At 46.6% G+C, this 19,663-nt stretch overlaps 1 protein-coding gene across 8 annotated transcripts in view; it reads left to right on the forward strand.

The window, feature by feature from the left end:
• The window catches only part of PCNX2 (pecanex 2), a 357,339-nt gene that overhangs the window by 283,007 nt on the left and 54,669 nt on the right, over window positions 1-19,663 (forward strand). For all 8 annotated transcript variants that reach the window (XM_056567003.1, XM_056567002.1, XM_056566999.1 and 5 more), the window contains 2 exons: window positions 6,415-6,559; window positions 16,433-16,663. In XM_056567003.1, coding sequence (XP_056422978.1) covers window positions 6,415-6,559; window positions 16,433-16,663 — 376 coding nt within the window. The remainder of the gene's footprint in view (window positions 1-6,414; window positions 6,560-16,432; window positions 16,664-19,663) is intronic.

Raw genomic sequence — 19,663 nt, forward strand, 5'->3', positions numbered from 1 at the left:
CATGGAGCAGAGTGTGCTCCATGTTGGGAGTTGTAGCACTTGCAGGTAAGAACAGATCACAGAGGGTATCACTACAGACATCCGCTGTGATCGTCCTGTCTATAGCAGAGATGCGGAGCTGCTGTATATAGTGCTCACATCCCTGCTCTGTACTCCGGCCACTCACTCATTCATATTTCCCTCAGAGCTGTGATTGGCTGCAACCATCCAGCTGGGTGGAAAATATGAATGAGTGATTTTCTATTCACATCACTGGCCTGAGTACAGAGTAGAGATGCGAGCGCTGTATAGAGCCGCATCTCTGCTATATTATGGATGCTCGCATCAGGTGTCAGGACTGACACCCGGGCGATATGTCTATAGTACAGGTACTACTACTCCCATCATGGAACAGTGTGTTCCATGCTGGGAGTAGTAGTACTACCTAAAAATGTAAAAAATTTAGAGAAAAAAGTGACACACACACTTTATTAAAAAATAATAAAAGTTTGGTTAGAAAATATTTTTCCATCACTTTTTGCATCCTTTTTTTTTTTTTTTTTTTTCCTTTGGTACCCAACAAATTTCGGGTACTAAAAAAAAACTGCCAAGGTGCAATTTCCACACAAATGAAAAAATGCCAGAAAAAACGCCAGATGCAGGAAATTGCACTGGCGTTTTTTCAGGCGTTTTTTCATGCATTTGTTTCTACTCAAAAAAAGCAGCACACAAAAACAAGTAGAAACTTAGCCTTACACTGCTAGGACACCTATGAATGTATTTAAGTAGCTTTGAACTGGTTCTAAGGCTAGGTTTATGTCACATTACTGCAACATGCAGTAACCCATGGTAACTAACAGTTTGTTAAAAATCACCTTGCACTAGCAGTTTTTTTTTGCTTGCAGTTGCCTGCCAGTGTTAATACTCGCACAAAATGGAAATAAGCAGTGGCTTATTCCTAGCGGAACTAAAATTATCCTTTTCTGGGAGTAGAAACTGGTTTTGTGTGTGGCAAGTGAAGAAGCACTTACAGGCCGTCAAAAAATTCTCCAGTTTTGGGGAGAAGCAACAGGATTAGAGTCAATGAAAGTGAAGAAGAAGAAATGTCTTTTTTTTTTTAAATGAAAAGCCTAAAAAAAATGCATCAGAAGCAGCATTGTGTAAAACAAAGTACAGGAGAGGGGATCTGTGCTTATACAAGCCCAGTTGTAGAGGGTGGCAGCTGGGGTGGTGGAATGTTTGTACTAGTAGCAAAGCAACAGCATGGGTGATAGACTGGTGGTAGTTTTAGTGAGTCGGCAGCAGGGAATGTGGACTGGAAGTACAAGAAGAAAGTGTACAGAAGGGGTGGTGGACTGAAGGTGGTAGTAGTAATGAGTAGACCACAGGAGTGGTGGACTGGTGGTAGTAATAGAAAGTCTACAGGAGGGGTGGTAGACTGAAGGTAGTAGTAGCCAGTAGACAGCAGAGGTAGTGGTAGTACTAATAAGTCGACAGCAGGGTTGGTGTTAGTAGTAGCCAGTTGTCAGCAGCAATGGGATATCTAATCAGTGGCATCAGGCACCAGAGTTTTAAAATATTCACTGATCCATGCTTGATTAATTTTTCCACATTTTTGGCAGACAGTCTTGTTGGCTTATGGGTGACTATGCCACCTGCCGCGCTAACTATTCTCTCTGCCACTACACTGATTGGTGAACAATAACACCTATGGCAAACTGGCCATGCTCTGCCCAATAGTCTAATCTGGTGACCAGACATCCATAGGATCTGGACTGGCATGGGCCATAGAAGGGACACAGCTCAGGAATAAACACCTGGTTGTTTAGGTAGTGTTGAACATTCCTGTGGTGATTATTTGTCTCAGGTTGGCATACTGGCTGTAAAAACATCATCATGTACTCCAACATGAACATGCTTCTTCTGCAGTTGCTTCTACCTTTTGGAGAGGTAGCACTGGCAGAAGTAGTGGAGCATTGAGAAGGGAGCAGAGAGTTCAGCACCTGTTTGGCAGGTGTTTGTTGCTGTTTAGTTTCTCTCAAAAAAATTCCAATTTTGTCTTGGAAGACAGACAAATTCCCCAATTTTGGTTTTACTACGAGGGTCTTAGAGTAGGGCTATACAGTATTCATCTGTTTGCTTTGTCCCCAATCCCTTTTATCGATTCAATCTCCAAATCCTCCTTAGGTCCCTCATCCAGCTCCTTTTAACATTCATACTGCAGTGAGCCAGATATGAACCTTCTTCCATCCCATGCTTATTCATCACTATGAATGTTAGCTCCAGAAGGAATATCAGTGGCACAATATGGTGCATTGTGCCTGCTGAAAAATCTATTTATCTCTTTTAAAAAGCTTAGCATGACAAATGTCTTTGATCAGCTGCTGATACCTGAGCTGAAAATCACACTGGCTCTAATACGTATCTGTCCGTCTGCTGCATGAGGAAATCAGTCACCACTTTCCAATGCTGGTCCAACACGTTAGTTCCAGTGTGTTGAAATGTTGCAGATTAAGCGGCATTGAGGAAGGCCATTTTGACACTGTAGGTTTAGTAGGGCATGCTTAAAGGCATAAGAACAACTAAACGTACACAAAGTCTCCTGGAAATTGGCAGCACATCTTTTAGACCGACACACATTTTTAAGAAACGACTTACGACTATACATGGAGGATGTGTCATGCCATTTAGACGCAGCAGTCACATTATTCGTCTTCTCATCAGTAACTATGTTGCCCAATCTCAGGTTACCAGGAGAAACCAGGGTGAGAATACCTCCTGAATTATTACTGCAAATATTATGGGATTCTGTGACCCAAAAGCTGAATTTTTCCTCTGCAATCAAAATATACAGTATAAAACTTAACCTTTCTTCTTACAGTTAAAATGACCATTGCAGGACTTGTACAAATAAATGTATATTTAGGGGGAGATTTATCAAAACCTGTCCAGAGAAAAAGTTGCTGAGTTGCCCATAGCAACCAATCAGATCGCTTCTTTCATTTTTCTGTCGCAATAGTCCCTATCAGCTTCGCTGAGCTGCCGGGATAGTTTCACTTTCAGTTTAGACGCCGTGATCAAATTTGATCGCGGTGTCTAAAGGGTTAATGCCTGGCATCGGCCCGATTGGTGTTGCCCGGTATTAGCCGTGGGTCCTGGCTGCCTGTAGCAACCGGGACCCACGTGGTTTAACCCGTTCTCCGCTCATGAGAACGGTTTAAAACCCATTAGCGGGATCACGGCGTACAGGTACACCCTCAGTCCTTAAGGACTGGGGAACGGGGGCGTACCCGTATGCCCTGCTTCCTTAAGGGGTTAAACATTTTAAACTGAAAAAAGGTAGCACAGTGCTATGGATAAAATAAACAAATGACATACAGGTACAAAAATATATAAAAGAGCTCGGCAAGACAAGTTCAGAAAACAAAAAGAAAGACCTTAAAGCATAATGGTATAGCAGTCCTTGTGAGTGAGAGTCCAGCTGTATCTTAGGATATCTTGTCATCTTTTGCCACAGGCTTTTGACCCAGGTTTTTATATCTGCTTTTCTGGAGGGAAAACTCCATTCCCCCCTCCCCTCTGATCCCACCAGGTGGGGAGCATCTCTCTTCCAGGTCCCTTATCTCAGTTTGATTTTATGATGGGACCAGAGTGCCTGACTTCAAAGGAGGTATAGCACAAACACACAGACCCCCCAATAAAACTGAAATACACAAACACAATTCATACACAGTCTGAGTGACCCTTTACCCAGCTCTTGGATTTATACATGATACAAAAATACAATTATAATACACATCTATGATTTCATAATCTGGCCTTGGGCCGACACCTTCCCCTTGAGATGGAGACAGAGAGATCTTGCCTCTCCAGGCTGATAGATCTGTCTCCATTAACCGTCTATTTCTTTTCTTGACACCACAGGCCCTGTATTCCCAGTCAAAGATGGCACTGAAGGGGCCTGGTACCTGATTTAGCTGCCTCTTCCTTTCATCTGAGAGCTGTGGATTTATCTCCATATCCTGAAGGGATCCCTGGCTCTTAGCTTCCTCCACTAGGTCCAGTAAGTGATCACTCCCCAGCCCTCCCTCTGGTGCACTGCATACACTGAGTACCACCTCCTCAGGGTCATAGTATGCCTTTAGCATATTAATGTGGTACTGTCTCTGCCTCTGACCTTTCTCATAAAGGGTTACTACATACAGTCATGGCTGTAAATGTTGGCACCCCTGAAAAATTTCTAGAAAATGAAGTATTTCTCACAGAAAAGGATTGCAGTAACACATGTTCTTCTATACACATGTTTATTCCCTTTATGTGTATTTGAACTAAACCAAAATAGGGAGGAAAAAAATGCAAATTGGACATGATATATAGTAGTAAAATATTAGAAGAAGTCAATATGTTATGTATAAATAAGTATACATTAAAACCAAACACACATACAGAAAGAAACAGTACATCAAAAATGTGCGACAACTCCGGATACCCTTCGTCGGGGAGTCAGCGTGCCGAAACGCGCGTTGGAGTGGCAGCATCCCGGTCCCTGCATCACTTCTGTGACCAGTACGGTCCTCTGTGGGTATCATTCTATTACTATATTTTTTTATTATGCACTTTACTGCGTATTTGATATGAGTACCAGCATGTAGCACTTTATTCCAAGTTGTACTTTATATATATGTTATTGGACTACTATTACTCTTCTTGTGTGGACTAGTGCTCATGCTTATGTATATGACATACCAGCTTATTATGTATACCCCTTGACTTACATCCTTGGTGCAGGGTATCCGGAGTTGCCGCACATTTTTGATGTACTGTTTCTTTCTGTGTGTGTGTTTGGTTTTAATGTATACCAATAAATGTAATATTTTTATACCTTTATAAATTACTCCATTTGCTTGTGCTCTGTGTTTTCTATTTATATTCGGAGTCTAATATTACTTATGGGCATTACTTAGTAAGGGCGTGTTACAGTAGTTTTTTTCATGAACTACACACCAATTATCCCTGGATTGCTGTCTGTATTCTTGTATCCTTATATGAATATACAGGGTGGGCCAAAATGGGAATGGCTGGTGATATTAACTTCCTGTTTGTGGCACATTAGTATATGTGAGGGGGAAAACTTTTCAAGATGGGTGGTGACTATGGCGGCCATTTTTAAGTCTGCCATTTTGAATCCAAATTTTGTTTTTTCAATAGGAAGAGGGTCATGTGACACATCAAATTTATTGGGAATTTCACAAGAAAAGCCATGATGTGCTTGGTTTTAACGTAACTTTATTCTTTCATGAGTTATTTACAAGTTTCTGACCACTTATAAAATGTGTTCAATGTGCTGCCCATTGTGTTGGATTGTCAATGCAACCCTCTTCTCCCACTCTTCACACACTGATAGCAACACCGCAGGAGAAATGCTAGCACAGGCTTCCAGTATCCGTAGTTTCAGGTGCTGCACATCTCGTATCTTCACAGCATAGACAATTGCCTTCAGATGACCCCAAAGATAAAAATCTAAGGGGGTCAGATCGGGAGACCTTGGGGGCCATTTAACTGGCCCACGACGACCAATCCACTTTCCAGGAAACTGTTCATCTAGGAATGCTCGGACCCTACACCCATAATGTGGTGGTGCACCATCTTGCTGGAAAAACTCAGGGAACGTGCCAGATTCAGTGCATAAAGAGGGAAACACATCATGATGTAGCAGTTTTGCATATCCAGTGGCCTTGAGGTTTCCATTGATGAAGAATGATCCCACTATCTTTGTACCCCATATACCACACCATACCATAAATTTTTGTGTTCCAACAGTCTTGGAGAGATCTATCCAATGTGGGTTAGTGTCAGACCAATAGCAGTGGTTTTTTGTTTGTTAACTTCACTATTCACATAAAAGTTTTCCTCATCACTGAACAAAATCTTCTGTGTAAACTGAGAGTCCTGTTCCAATTTTTGTTTTGCCCATTCTGCAGCACCTGAAACTACAGATATAGGAAGCCTGTGCTAGCATTTCTCCTGCGGTGTTTGCTATCAGTGTGTGAAGAGTAGGAGAAGAGGGTTGCATTGACAATCCAACATAATGGGCAGCACATTGAACACATTTTATAAGTGGTCAGAAACTTGTAAATAACTCATGAAATAATAAAGTTACATTTAAAACCAAGCACATCATTGTTTGGAATCCCCCACATCTTGTGGAATTCCCAATAAGTTTGATGGGTCACATGGCCCTCTTACTATTGAAAAAACAAAAGTTGGATTCAAAATGGCTGACTTCAAAATGGCCACCATGGTCACCACCCATCTTGAAAAGTTTCCCCCCTCACATATACTATTGTGCCACAAACAGGAAGTTAATATCACCAACCAGGGTGTATAAGCAAAAGTGTGTATAGGATAGTCAAATTATCCTTATTATTCTTTTAGTTTGGACGCATTTCTTCATGGACTACATACCCTATTTAAGGGGCATTATCAAATTTCCAAAGAAGAAGAATGGGTGTTTGCAGACATGGACTTATTACATACAGTTATTTCTCCAGCCATCCGGATGGCCTTGAAACTCCATCAGGTATATGTGTAAAAATCTAAAACTTATTTTGTATGTATGTGAAAAAAATAGGATTGAGATAGTGATAAGGAAAGTAGATTACACATTTTGTTTCACATTGACTATGTCATTGTCCTTAAAATCAAACAAAATAACACAAAATTTTTTAAGGGAGTACTCTTTGTTTCTGTTTAAAAATCCATCAAGTCTTCCAGCACAGAGCTGCTTTGAAGTGTAGCCTTTCCAGTTAGACTTGATGCTCTCTGCTGCCACCTCTGTCCATGTGGACTGTTTGACATGAGAGCGGAGCTCCTGATATATACCTTTTATCAGATAGCTGGCATATATCCTACTGAATAGGCAAACAACTGAAAATATCTCCCATAGGATCTGCTGTAATTGTAAAAAAAAAATATACTGCCGGTCTGTGCCATATTTTCTAGGCTTTTAAAGAAATCAATGGAGTTGTCATTCTGTAATTCTGAACCCCACCCATTATTATAATAGGGCTTTCTTATAGAGAACATCTACCCCTTACTACAGCAGTAGACTGGCAATAGTTTGGTCAGGGTGAACTACTGAAGAAATTACCCCCTGAAGCCTGTTCGCCAGCACATTAGCCAGTATTTTAATGTCCACATTTAGAAGAGATATAGGGCGGTAAGATTCTGGCAAAGTCGGAGCTTCCCTCATAGAGTCAGGTAAGGCCTTAGAGTCCAAGGCATAGGTATAGAGGTTAAGCAGTATAGGGAGCAATTTCTCCTTGTTCACCCTGTACCAATCCCCCACCAAGACATCCAAACCTGGTGTTTTTCCCATAGGCAAATGCTTAATAACCCGTGACACCTCCTCAGCCACCAAGGGGGCCTCAAGGGACGAAGATTGAAGAGAAGTCAAGGGGTGAGAGGCAGACCCCTCAGGAAAGACATAATGGCTGTAGGGGCAACTTGAGAAGAGGAAGAATATAAAGATTTATAAATGGCATGGAAAATCCCGTTAATAGTCTCCGGGTCAGAGCTAAGCGACCCATCACTAGTGCGAATGCAGGGTATAGAGGCCACAGGATGATTGTCCCTGGACAGATAAGCCAATAATTTACCATTCATGTCTCCAAACTCAAATAAAGCTGCCTCCCTATTCGCCAACTTCAAATTAACCTAATCTTTCTGCAAAATCAGGAGAGACCTCTGCGCTTTAGCCCATGCCCTTTCCGCCTCAGGAGTAGGGTCTCTAACCACCTCCACCTCGAGTACCCCAATTTCAACCTGTAACGCCCGTTCCCTTAAACTGAGCTCCACTCTCCTACCTGCCACACCTGCTATATAATGCACCCTCACTGTTGCCTTGTACGCATCCCACCAGACTCTGACATCAGGATGGAAAGCATTATATGTCCAATAGTCACTATGAGCAGCTTCCAGCGCGGACGAAACCTCGTCCCGCCTGAAGCCAACCCGGATGCATTCTCCATATCCAAGATGACTGACGGGAACCCAATGAACCCAAGGGGGTATGGTCTGAGATCCCCCTATTAATGTAGCTGACTCACTGAACCGCTGGCAGAAGATCAGCCGTGGCGAAGGCAAGGTCAATACAGGAGAAGGACTTGTGCACTGAGGAATAAAAGGAGAAGACAGAAGCAGCAGGATATTTCCATCTCCGCATTTCAGTAAGGCCAGATGCCAAGAATTCAGTGCGAAAGAACCGGAGTCCGCAACACCGGTGCGATCAAGCCAAGGATCTGGAACAACGTTGAAGTCTCCTATAAAAAGAACAGGGTCTGTAGGAAAAGAAGTCAACTTGTCCACTAGGGAATTCAACAAGGAAACTGTAAAAGGAGGAGGCACATACAAAGAAACCAACGTAAAACAAAAGGAAGATAAGGAGCAGTGAAGGATAACATACCTGCCAAAGTGGTCACAGGAAACTTGTGAGATCACCAACGGGAGGGACTTAGACACTAAGACAGAAACCCCTCTTGCCAAAAAGGAATGAGGAATGATACCCCCTTGCTACCCATGCCCTCCTAAGGGCCAATACCTTTTGACCTGTAAGATGGGTTTCCTACAGACCATCGATATGCGGGGAATAACGTTTTACAAAATCCAGGCATAACACTCTCTTAAACTTAGAATTAAGGTCATGGACATTCCAGCTAAGTACTTTAAGGAACCCCATCAGGAAACCAGTAGAACGCAGAAGCAGGGGGAAAAACAGTAAGCACCGAATGCCATCCAAGGAGAGCTCCCAGGCACACCACACACATCCTCACTACAGACACAGACAAAACAGAGAGGACAACAGAACACAGCAAAAACAGATATAAACAACAAACATTCCCCAGAACAATTCCCTGTCTAACACCAACTAACAAGTGAAGACCTAGACCCTAAACACTAACCAATTCAGGCAAGAGCTACTTAACAGCCACCAAGACACCCCCTCCCGCCACCCGACTAAATAACCCACCAACCCGTTGCTGCGGGGAAGTCCTAACAGGACACGTACCTCGGCCATCTACCCCTACTCCTAAATCACTAATTAACTAGAAGGGGCCAATAGGTAGTTGTCACGCCGCCTCCCCGGAGCGCTCACGGCGTGCCTCTGTCTGCAGTGCTCCGGTCGGCATTGCTGACCGTGAGCGCTGCTCTCTGGTCCCCGGAGGGGACGCGATCCGAGGCACGGCTCGTGTCCGCCCTCGGATCGTGCCCCGTCTCACTCACCTCTCGCCCCCGTCTGCTTCCTCCCGGCGCGCGCGGCCCTGCTCCCTAGGGTACGCGCGCGCCGACTTGCTTAAATTTAAAGGGCCAGAGCACCACTAATTGGTGCCTGGCCCAATCACTTCCTATCACTCCCTAACCTATAAAACCCCACTTCCCCTTCCTCTCCTTGCCGGATCTTGTTGCCTTGTGCCCTGAGAAAGCGTTATAGTGTGTCCCAAGCCTGTGTACCTTGACCTTCTGCTGTTGCCCCTGACTACGAACCTCGCTGCCTGCCCTGACCTTCTGCTACGTCTGACCTCGCCTCTGTCTAGTCCTTGTGTACCGCGCCAGTCTCAGCTGCCAGAGAGGTCGAGTCGCTACTGGGGAACACGACCTGGTAGTTACTGCCGCAGCAAGTCCATCCTGCTTTGCGGCGGGCTCTGGTGAACACCAGTAACTGCTTAGAACCGATTCCCCAGTACGGCCCGCGTCATCGCCTCTCTGGTACAGAGGATCCACCTCCAGTGTCTTCACCAGCCGCTAGTCCGGACCCTGATAGTAGATCCGGCCATGGATCCCGCTGAGGTACCGCTGCCAAGCCTCGCTGATCTCACCTCCGTGGTTGCCCAGCAGTCCCAGCAGATTTCTCAACAAGGACAATAGCTGTCGCAGTTGACCGCCATGATTCAACAGCTTCTGCCTCCACAGCCTCAACCGCCAGCTCCAGCATCTCCTCCTCTCCGAGCTGCTGCTTCTTCTGCTAGAGTCCGCCTGTCTCTCCCAGATAAGTTTGACGGGGACTCTAAAAAATGCCGGGGATTCCTGTCCCAATGCTCCCTGCACTTAGAGACGTTGTCGGACCAATTCCCCACAGAACGGTCTAAGGTGGTGTTCGTCGTCAGTTTACTTTCTGGGAAGGCCTTGGCGGCCACGCCGCTTTGGGACCGCAACGATCCTGTCACTGCCTCCGTCCAGTACTTCTTTTCTGAAGTCCGCATTGTCTTTGAGGAACCTGCCCGTGCCTCATCCGCGGAAACTGCCTTACTGAACCTTGTCCAAGAAGACTCTACTGTGGATGAATACGCCATACAATTCCGGACTTTGGCCTCTGAGTTGTCCTGGAACAATGAGGCTCTCTGCGCGACCTTTAAAAAAGGTTTATCCAGCCATATTAAGGATTGTCTGGCCGCACGAGAGATACCCTCCTCCCTGACTGAACTTATCCACCTGGCTACCCGCATTGATATGCGCTACATTGAGAGACGTCAGGAGCTCCGCCAGGAGAAAGATCTCGTTCGCACCAGGCCATACCCACGCCTGGCTCCTCTCTTGCAGCATCCGTTGCAGTCTGTTTCTGTGCCTCCCGCTGAGGAGGCCATGCAAGTGGACCGGTCTCGCCTAACCCAACAAGAGAGGACTCGCCGGAGGAACGAGAACTTATGCCTATACTGTGCGAGCTCTGAACATTTCCTAAAGGATTGTCCTCTTCGTCCTCAGCGTCATGGAAACACTCGCACCTAGTGAACGTGGGAGAGGCGTCACTGGATGTAAATTCCTCCTCTCCACGCCTGACTATTCCAGTGCGGATTTCTCCAGCTGATAAAGCCTCCTTCTCTGCGGAGGCATTCTTGGACTCTGGTTCAGCAGGAAACTTCATTAAAGCCTCCTTCATCAACCGGTTTAACATCCCTGTTATCCATCTAGTCAAGCCCTTCTTCATTTCCTCAGTTAACGGAGAACAACTGAATTCTACCGTGCGTTACCGCACGGCCCCAGTACGCATGACCGTGGGGGTTCTCCATCAAGAAATGATTGAGTTCTTTGTCCTGTCTAACTGCACCTCTGACATCCTTCTTGGCTTACCCTGGCTCCAGCGGCATTCTCCTACCCTCGACTGGACCACAGGGGACATAAAATCCTGGGGCTCTTCCTGCAACACACGCTGCCTTAAGTCGCTACCCACCAGCCAAGTCTCTATTTCTTCTCCTTTGCTCGGCCTTCCAAAGGCCTATCAAGACTTTTCTGACGTCTTTTGCAAAAAACAGGCAGAGGTCTTACCACCACATAGGCCCTACGACTGCCCTATTGACTTGCTCCCTGGGACCACGCCGCCCTGTGGCAGGATTTACCCTCTCTCCGCTCCGGAAACTGAGGCCAAGACGGAGTATATTCAGGAGAATCTCAAAAAAGGTTTCATCAGGAAGTCTTCTTCTCCTGCTGGAGCAGGATTCTTCTTTGTTGCCAAGAAGGATGGGTCTCTACGCCCTTGTATAGACTACCGCGGCCTCAATAAGATCACTATAAAGAACCGCTAACCTCTGCCACTCATCTCGGAACTCTTTGACCGGCTGCGCGGAGCAAAGATTTTTTACTAAACTTGACCTCAGGGGCGCGTACAATCTCATCAGAATTCGTGAAGGAGATGAGTGGAAAACTGCTTTTAATACTAGAGATGGTCACTTCGAATACCTGGTCATGCCATTCGGTCTTTGCAACGCCCCTGCAGTCTTCCAAGACTTTGTCAATGAGATCTTCCGGGACTTGTTGTATACTTGCGTGGTGGTCTCTCTCGATGACATTCTAATCTTCTCCTCCAACCTAGAGGAACACCGCCTCCATGTTCGCCAAGTGCTCCAGCGCCTCCATGTTAACCATCTCTACGCCAAAATTGAAAAATGCCTCTTTGAATGTACCTGTCTTCCTTTCCTAGGATACCTGGTCTCAGGACAGGTTCTTCAAATGGACCGCGATAAACTCTCCGCAGTCTTGGATTGGCCACGCCCCTCTGGACTTCACTCTATCCAGCGCTTCCTCGGATTCCCTAATTACTACCGTCAGTTTATCCCCCACTTCTCCACTATCGTGGCTCCCATTGTGGCTCTGACCAAGAAAGATGTGAATCCGAGATCCTGGCCTCCCCAGGCGGAAGAATCTTTTACTCGCCTTAAGGCCGCCTTCGCCTCCGCACCAGTCTTGACTAAGCCTGATCCTCTGAAGCCATTCTTCCTTGAGGTGGACACCTCTTCAGTAGGAGCCGGGGCGGTTCTTCTTCAGAAAAATGCTAAAGGAAAAAACGTCACTTGCGGTTTTTTCTCTAAACATTTTCTCCTCCTGAAAAAAATTGGTTATTGGCTATTGGTGACCGTGAATTGCTGGCCATTAAAATGGCACTCAAGGAGTGGAGGCATCTCCTGGAAGGGTCTCTCCACCCGATCACCATCTACACTGACCACAAAAATCTGTCATACCTTCAGTCCGCTCAGCGCTTAAATCCTCGCCAAGCCAAGTGGTCATTGTTCTTCGCCCGCTTCAATTTCCAGATACATTTTCGTCCTGCAGACAAGAATGTCAGGGCGGATGCCCTATCTCGTTCCACTGATGCTGCGGAGGCAGAAACCTCTCCCCAACACATCATTCCCCCTGAGAGTCTGATCTCTGCTGCTCCGGCTTCTCTGGCACCAGTTCCTCCAGGAAAAACCTTTGTCCCCCCACGTCTTCGCCTCCGGACTCTCAAATGGGGTCACTCCTCCCACTTGGCGGGGCACGCTGGAATCAAGAAATCCACTCAGTTGATTGCCAGACACTATTGGTGGCCTTCCCTTGAAAAAGATGTAACTGACTTTGTACGCTCCTGTACTGTCTGCGCACGTGATAAAACTCATCGCCAGAGGCCCGCGGGTCTTCTTCTTCCTCTGCCAGTACCCGAACAGCCTTGGTCACACATAGCGATGGACTTCGTCACTGACCTTCCTGTATCCCATGGCAACACTGTCATTTGGGTGGTCGTTGATCGATTCTCCAAAATGGCCCATTTCGTTCCACTCCCTGGACTCCCTTCTGCGCCACAATTTGCGAAGCATTTTTTTTTTGCACATTTTTTGTTTCCACGGACTGCCTACGCATATCGTCTCCGATAGAGGCGTTCAATTCATCTCGAAATTCTGGAGAGCACTCTGCACCCAATTAAAGATTAAATTGAATTTTTCCCCCGCCTACCACCTGCAATCTAATGGACAAGTGGAGAGAGTAAACCAAATCCTTGGTGACTACCTGCGACATTTTGTCTCCTCCCGCCAAGATGATTGGGTTGACCTGTTACCCTGGGCCGAATTCTCGTACAATTTCAAAGACTCTGAGTCATCCGCCAAGTCTCCATTCTTTGTGGTGTACGGCCGTCACCCGCTTCCCCCCTCCCCATCCCCACTTCATCTGGAGTCCCTGCCGTAGATGATTTGACCCGGGACTTTTCCTCTATTTGGAAGGAGACTCAAAAGTCACTCTCGCTGGCATCTTCTCGTATGAAGAAACATGCGGACAAGAAGAGAAGAATTCCTCCTGTCTTTGCCCCTGGTGACAAAGTGTGGCTCTCTGCCAAATATATTCGGTTCCGTGCCCCCGACCTACAAGCTAGGTCCACGTTACCTCGGGCCATTTAGGGTTAAAAGTCAAATCAACCCTGTCTCTTACAAGCTCCATCTTCCTCCTTCTCTTCATATTCCTAACTCCTTTCATGTTTCCCTACTCAAGCCTCTCATTCTTAACCGCTTTTCCCCCAAGGTCACCGTTCCTGCTCCTGTCTCGGGCTCCTCTGACGTCTTCTCGGTTAAAGAAATTCTCGCTTCAAAGATTGTCGGAGGTAAAAAAAAATGTTCTTGTTGATTGGGAAAATTGTGGCCCCGAAGAGAGGTCTTGGGAGCCAGAGGACAATATTCTAGACAAAGAACTCATCTACAGATTCCTCGGTCCCAAGAAGAGGGGGAGACCCAAGGGGGGGGGGGGGGTACTGTCACGCTGCCTCCCCGGAGCGCTCACGGCGTGCCTCTGTCTGCAGTGCTCCGATCGGCATTGCTGACCGCGAGCGCTGCTCTCTGGTCCCCGGAGGGGACGCGATCCGAGGCACGGCTCGTGTCCGCCCTCGGATCGCGCTCTGTCTCACTCACCTCTCGCCCCCGTGTGCTTCCTCCCGGCGCGCGCGGTCCCGCTCCCTAGGGCGCGCGCGCGCCGACTTGCTTAAATTTAAAGGGCCAGTGCACCACTAATTGGTGCCTGGCCCAATCACTTCCTATCACTCCCTAACCTATAAAAACCCACTTGCCCTTCCTCTCCTTGCCGGATCTTGTAGCCTTGTGCCCTGAGAAAGCGTTATAGTGTGTCCCAAGCCTGTGTACCTTGACCTTCTGCTGTTGCCCCTGACTACGAACCTCGCTGCCTGCCCTGACCTTCTGCTACGTCTGACCTCGCCTCTGTCTAGTCCTTGTGTACCGCGCCAGTCTCAGCTGCCAGAGAGGTCGAGTCACTACTGGGGAACACGACCTGGTAGTTACTGCCGCAGCAAGTCCATCCTGCTTTGTGGCGGGCTCTGGTGAACACCAGTAACTGCTTAGAACCGATTCCCCAGTACGGCCCGAGTCATCGCCTCTCTGGTACAGAGGATCCACCTCCAGTGTCTTCACCAACCGCTAGTCCGGACCCTGATAGTAGTCCATCAGTAAAATCAGTAGCCAATAGGTAGTCCATCAGTAAAAAAGTAGAGTTGCCAACCACCACCCTGAGACAAGCCGGATACAGTATGGCATATCGATAACCCATAGAGCGAAGCTTCGCCCTAACTTGAGTAAATTGAGTGTGCTGCTTTCTTATTTCCACTGAGAAGTCTGGATAAAAAGATACTCTGCTGTCACCAAAGAGGACTTCCCCTTTAAGTCTCGCAGGATAGCATCTCTGTCCTTAAAGTGCAGGATTTTTGCTAGGAAGGGCCAAGGCGGCCCCCCAGGGACGGGAGGCCTGGCTGGGACCCTGTGCGCCTTCTCCACAGAGAAGAAGGGGGAGAAAGTATCGGTCGGCAAAATCTCTTTGAGCCAGGATTCAAGGAATGCCACCGGGTCAGCACCCTCTGCTTTTTCAGGAAGGCCCACCAGCCTTACGTTGTTGCACCAGAGGTGATTTTCAAAATCATCAGCTCTGTCCACCAGTCCCCTAAATTGACACTGTAGCTCAGCAATCTGTTGTGGTACAGGGCATATCTTACACTGCAGAAACCCTGTGCTCCACCTCCGTGGTGCATTCTCTCAATTTCTGAGTCTCGTGGCGAAGAATGACAAATTCCTGCCGAAGTTCATCCACTTTAGAGATCATAGATGTGTGACACGAAGTATTAGCGGTCAATATTTCAGTAAATTTTGGTCAATAGAAACCGCATCATATGTGACCCTTTCAGGAGCCAGGACAGGCTGCTGAGCAGGAGGATAATCATCAGGAGACACGGAAGAGCCAGGGAGGGAATCATCAGGGGAAGCCGCAGGCCTGGAGAACTGGCTGAGGGCCTTTGCAGTATTAGCTGCCACTATTGTAGAGAGGGGTGTTTAAGCATCCAAGTGCTTCTGAGACCTCCCGCTCGCCTAGAACGTCCATCCTCAGAGGAGAATTCATCCTCTGAAGAGGGAGCCTTGGCCACAGTCTTAGAACGTTTAGATTTGCCTCTTGGACCTCCCATAACTGCAGACAGAGGCACACGGAAGATAGCACAGAGACCCAAGCAGGCACACCAACAACTAGAAGTCCCAGCAAGCCCAGTAGCAGAGAAGGGCCAAAAGTCTCCAGGAAAGGCTAGTCACAGGTGTCTCAGAAAAAGATAGCACAAAGCCACAGCCAATAGTTTGTCTACTAGCAGTCCCAGCAATCCCAGTAGCTATGGAGAGGGGGGGGGGGGGGGGCTTGTAGGATCCAAATGAGTCAGACAGAGAGGTATAGAAAGTACTCAGTGGAGTGGACAGCAGGCAGCTCCACACAGCCCAGCCATAGAAATGCAGACAGCCTCCTGCCCACGAAGGCCCAAGATGGCAGGGGCCTTAATAGCAGCCGGGACCACAGTATTGCAGCAAGGATGGACGGCCAGGGCACAGCATGAGCCCCCGGTACACTCCAGCGTTCACCCCCTCTCCTGACAGCGTGCTCCTCCAGTGTGCTCCTCCGACCACCACCACCGCGTGTCAGGAGCCTCTAGGGGGATTCCAGGATCCTTCACCACTAGCTGGGTAAGTGAAACACTGGCCACAGGGTAGATGTTCAGGGTAATTAATCCAGGGTAGCGTAATGCCACATTTCGCATTCAAAAAATATCATTTGAGAATCCTATTGCTATGGAATGTATTATAACACTGTGAAATGTAATCTTTTTCCATGTATGTAACAGAGTCAGTTCGCCTGTCCAGAAGAATACGAGGATCCTCTTGCACTTCATGAAGCAATAAAGACGTTTGGAGAAAAGATTGTAATTTGTGATGAAGAAGATCCTGCATGGAGGTCTGCTATACTGTCTAACAAGAAAGAATTACTAACATTAAGACACGTTGTTGAAGATGGAACAGATGAATACAGTGTCATCATGCTTCACAAAAGCTATCTCAATTTCAAACTTATTAAGGTACAAATGATATACAATTTTTAAGATAAATATGGTATTTTCCTTATTGTATTTCCTTTTATTTTACTATTCTACCCAGCTCCACAAATAAAAATAAACTTTAACTCACCTTCCAAGGCTCCCCCAGTGTGCCGATATCGATCTCCTGTTTTCTGGGTCTTGTTTTTTTTCCGCATTCTGGGACAGAGCATCAATGCATCATAAGCTCAGCGCAATATGATGCATTGGGCCCCAGCATGCGGAAGAAGACTGAAGACCGATATTTGCACAAGGGGGAGCGTCAAAGGTGAGTTAAAGTTTATTTCTATTTTTCCAACCGGGCAGAATAATAATTTTTTTTTTTAATTCAGTGGAGTACTCTTTTAATAAGGATCTGTCACTAGTATGGTTACTGTTGTTTTGGAATACATTTTTTTTTTTTTTTGAAATATAAAAATCACCTTTTACTCAGACAGCAGAGCAGCCTGTCATATACTGTACGGCTAGGTTAATACTACGGAATTTCATAGCAGAATTTCATTTTGAAATTCCGCTTGGTAATTCCGGTTCAGCAGAATCCCATTGCTGTCATTGGGATCCTGCTGCACAGTTTGCATTATGGAATCTCAGCAGCAAAGCTTACACCCCTAAAATTCAGTCGCCAAAAGTATGACCTCACTCATTCTATTGGCAGAATCTATGTGGAGCACATGGGGACAGCAATATCTGCACTGTCCTAGAGCTGACTGATTCAGACAGCCGTGGCCACCCTCGGATTCTACCAGCCAGAGAATCCGCATTGTGAACCCTGCCTTCATGTTTCTGCTATACAGCCAGGGCTCAAGTCCTGCAGGAACTCATGGGAACGGAGTTCCTGCACTTTTTCCACAGCAGGAACGCAGTTCCTATTAGTAGGAGTCCTTCAGAACCAGCCCTTAAAGGGTACTCTGCCCCTAGACATCATATCCCCTATCCAAAGGATAGGGGATAAGATGTCTGATCGCAGGTGTCCTGCCACTGGGAACCCCCGCGATCTCGGCTGCAGCACCCCAGACATTCGGTGCACAGAGCAAACTTTGCTCAGTGCCGAATGACTGGTGAAGGGGGGCAGAGGCTCCTGACTTCACTGCCATGCCCCCTCAATGCAAGTCTATGGGAGGGCGGCGTGACGGCCATCCCTCCCCATCCCATAGACTTGCATTGAGGGGCAATTGGCCATGATGTTACGAGCCTTCGGCGCATCACCAAACACTCTAAACGAACGCCAGGTGCAGCAGGGAGAATGCAGGGGTCCCCAGCGGGGGGACCCCCACAATCAGACATCTTATCCCCTATCCTTTGGAGAAGGGATAAGATGTCTAGGGGCGGAGTACCCTTTTAAGTGAAAATCTTGGGTGAGTTCCCCCACTTGACCCCTGCATACAGCAAACCGTAAGGGTAAGAGGCATAAGTAAACACTTACATTGATGTGATCTAAGGTGATACAAGGTGCTCAACTCCAAGTGCAGTTGTGCACTTACGTTGGAGTGGAGGACCTGCACCTATGGATCACAATGTGGTTTCACAACTGTGGTTAATGTAAACAATGACATTAGCTAACCCTCAAAACTGATGTAAAATTGAGACATTAGCCAGTATATCCTTATATGAAGGACACACTTGAGCCCGCACACCACGCCAAGGTTTCTCAAAGGGTGCGGGTCCTATCAACTAACCTACCTGGCCAGATAAATAAAACCAGGAACCAAATTACAGTAGCCATAGGCCCGACTTGCAGACTGCTCCTCAGTCACCTCCAGTGTGAATGTAAGCACACATACAATGGGAGGGAGTAGACAAGCTACAAGCCCCTCCCTGGTTGGTTCATTTATAGCAGGCCTCACAGGTGAAACCCTAATGCTACCCAGCAAGATAAGGGTGCATTAGTATAAGCCCTAAGCAAAGACATAACGGCTTATATTTGCATGAACATGGTTATAGTAGGAAAACTCAACCCCAAGTGCAGTTGTGCACCTTTGCTGGGGCGGAGGTCCTCCACTTGTAAACCGTTGCTAAGAGCGATCCCCAGCAAAAATTTCATACAATGGAGGATGCCTGCAAACGGTCTAGAGGCATAAGAGTAAATTCTTAAACTGCAGATTTACAGTGGCAATTCTATAATGCAAACCCACAGCTATTTACAGTACAATTCATAAAGAATCCATAAAGAAAAACAAGCTTGCAGCAGATTTATAGATGCACATTATACTCATTAAACTGCATATATGCAGCAGATTTTTACTCCATATTTCACCCATTCAAAATATATATATAGAGAGAGAGAGAGAAATATGCAGTGGGTTGTGCAATCTGTGGCATAACCCGCAGGTAATGTGCACATTTTACTGTGGAATCACTGTGGATTCAATGCACATTTGCCACAAGATTCACAATGACAAATGACAAGCAGGACCATGGATTACACGACCCTGAGACCCTGCCCACCATTTGTGATTTTGCTATACAGAGGGTCCTGAACTTGATCATTCTTACTTGAGACACTGGCATGGACAGTTTTGACAGGTGAAAGACAGGCTGAGCACACATGGCACAACATGCACTAGCAGGGCAGTGGGATTGATTCTGTCAACCCTGTCATCTTAGTTAAGTTAGATGTAATAGATGTCATAAAATGTCTAGACAGAAGTTGTCGCTACCTGAAAGACCTGAGAATCTGCAGCCTGAGGCAAGATTCATATCTCACCTCATGGCACATTTGGCCCTGTGCTTAACCCAACAAGTGCCCGACTGCCTTAAAAACACCAAATTACACTTGGTCCAGATGGCATCTACCACTGCAGGAAGTATTGTGCTAGAGAGACCCTTATGCTAATGTATAAATATTCCATAATGGCAGGGTTTGTTTCACATGACTGGCATGTAGCAAATTTGGTGGCAGTAAAAAAAAAAAGGGGCTTAAAAAGTAAAGGCATGTGAACATCTATTGTGTGTAAGACATTTAAGGATCTTCTAATACAGTAT

Source organism: Hyla sarda, chromosome 3 (genome assembly GCF_029499605.1).
Source record: "Hyla sarda isolate aHylSar1 chromosome 3, aHylSar1.hap1, whole genome shotgun sequence".
Lineage (NCBI taxonomy): Eukaryota > Metazoa > Chordata > Amphibia > Anura > Hylidae > Hyla > Hyla sarda.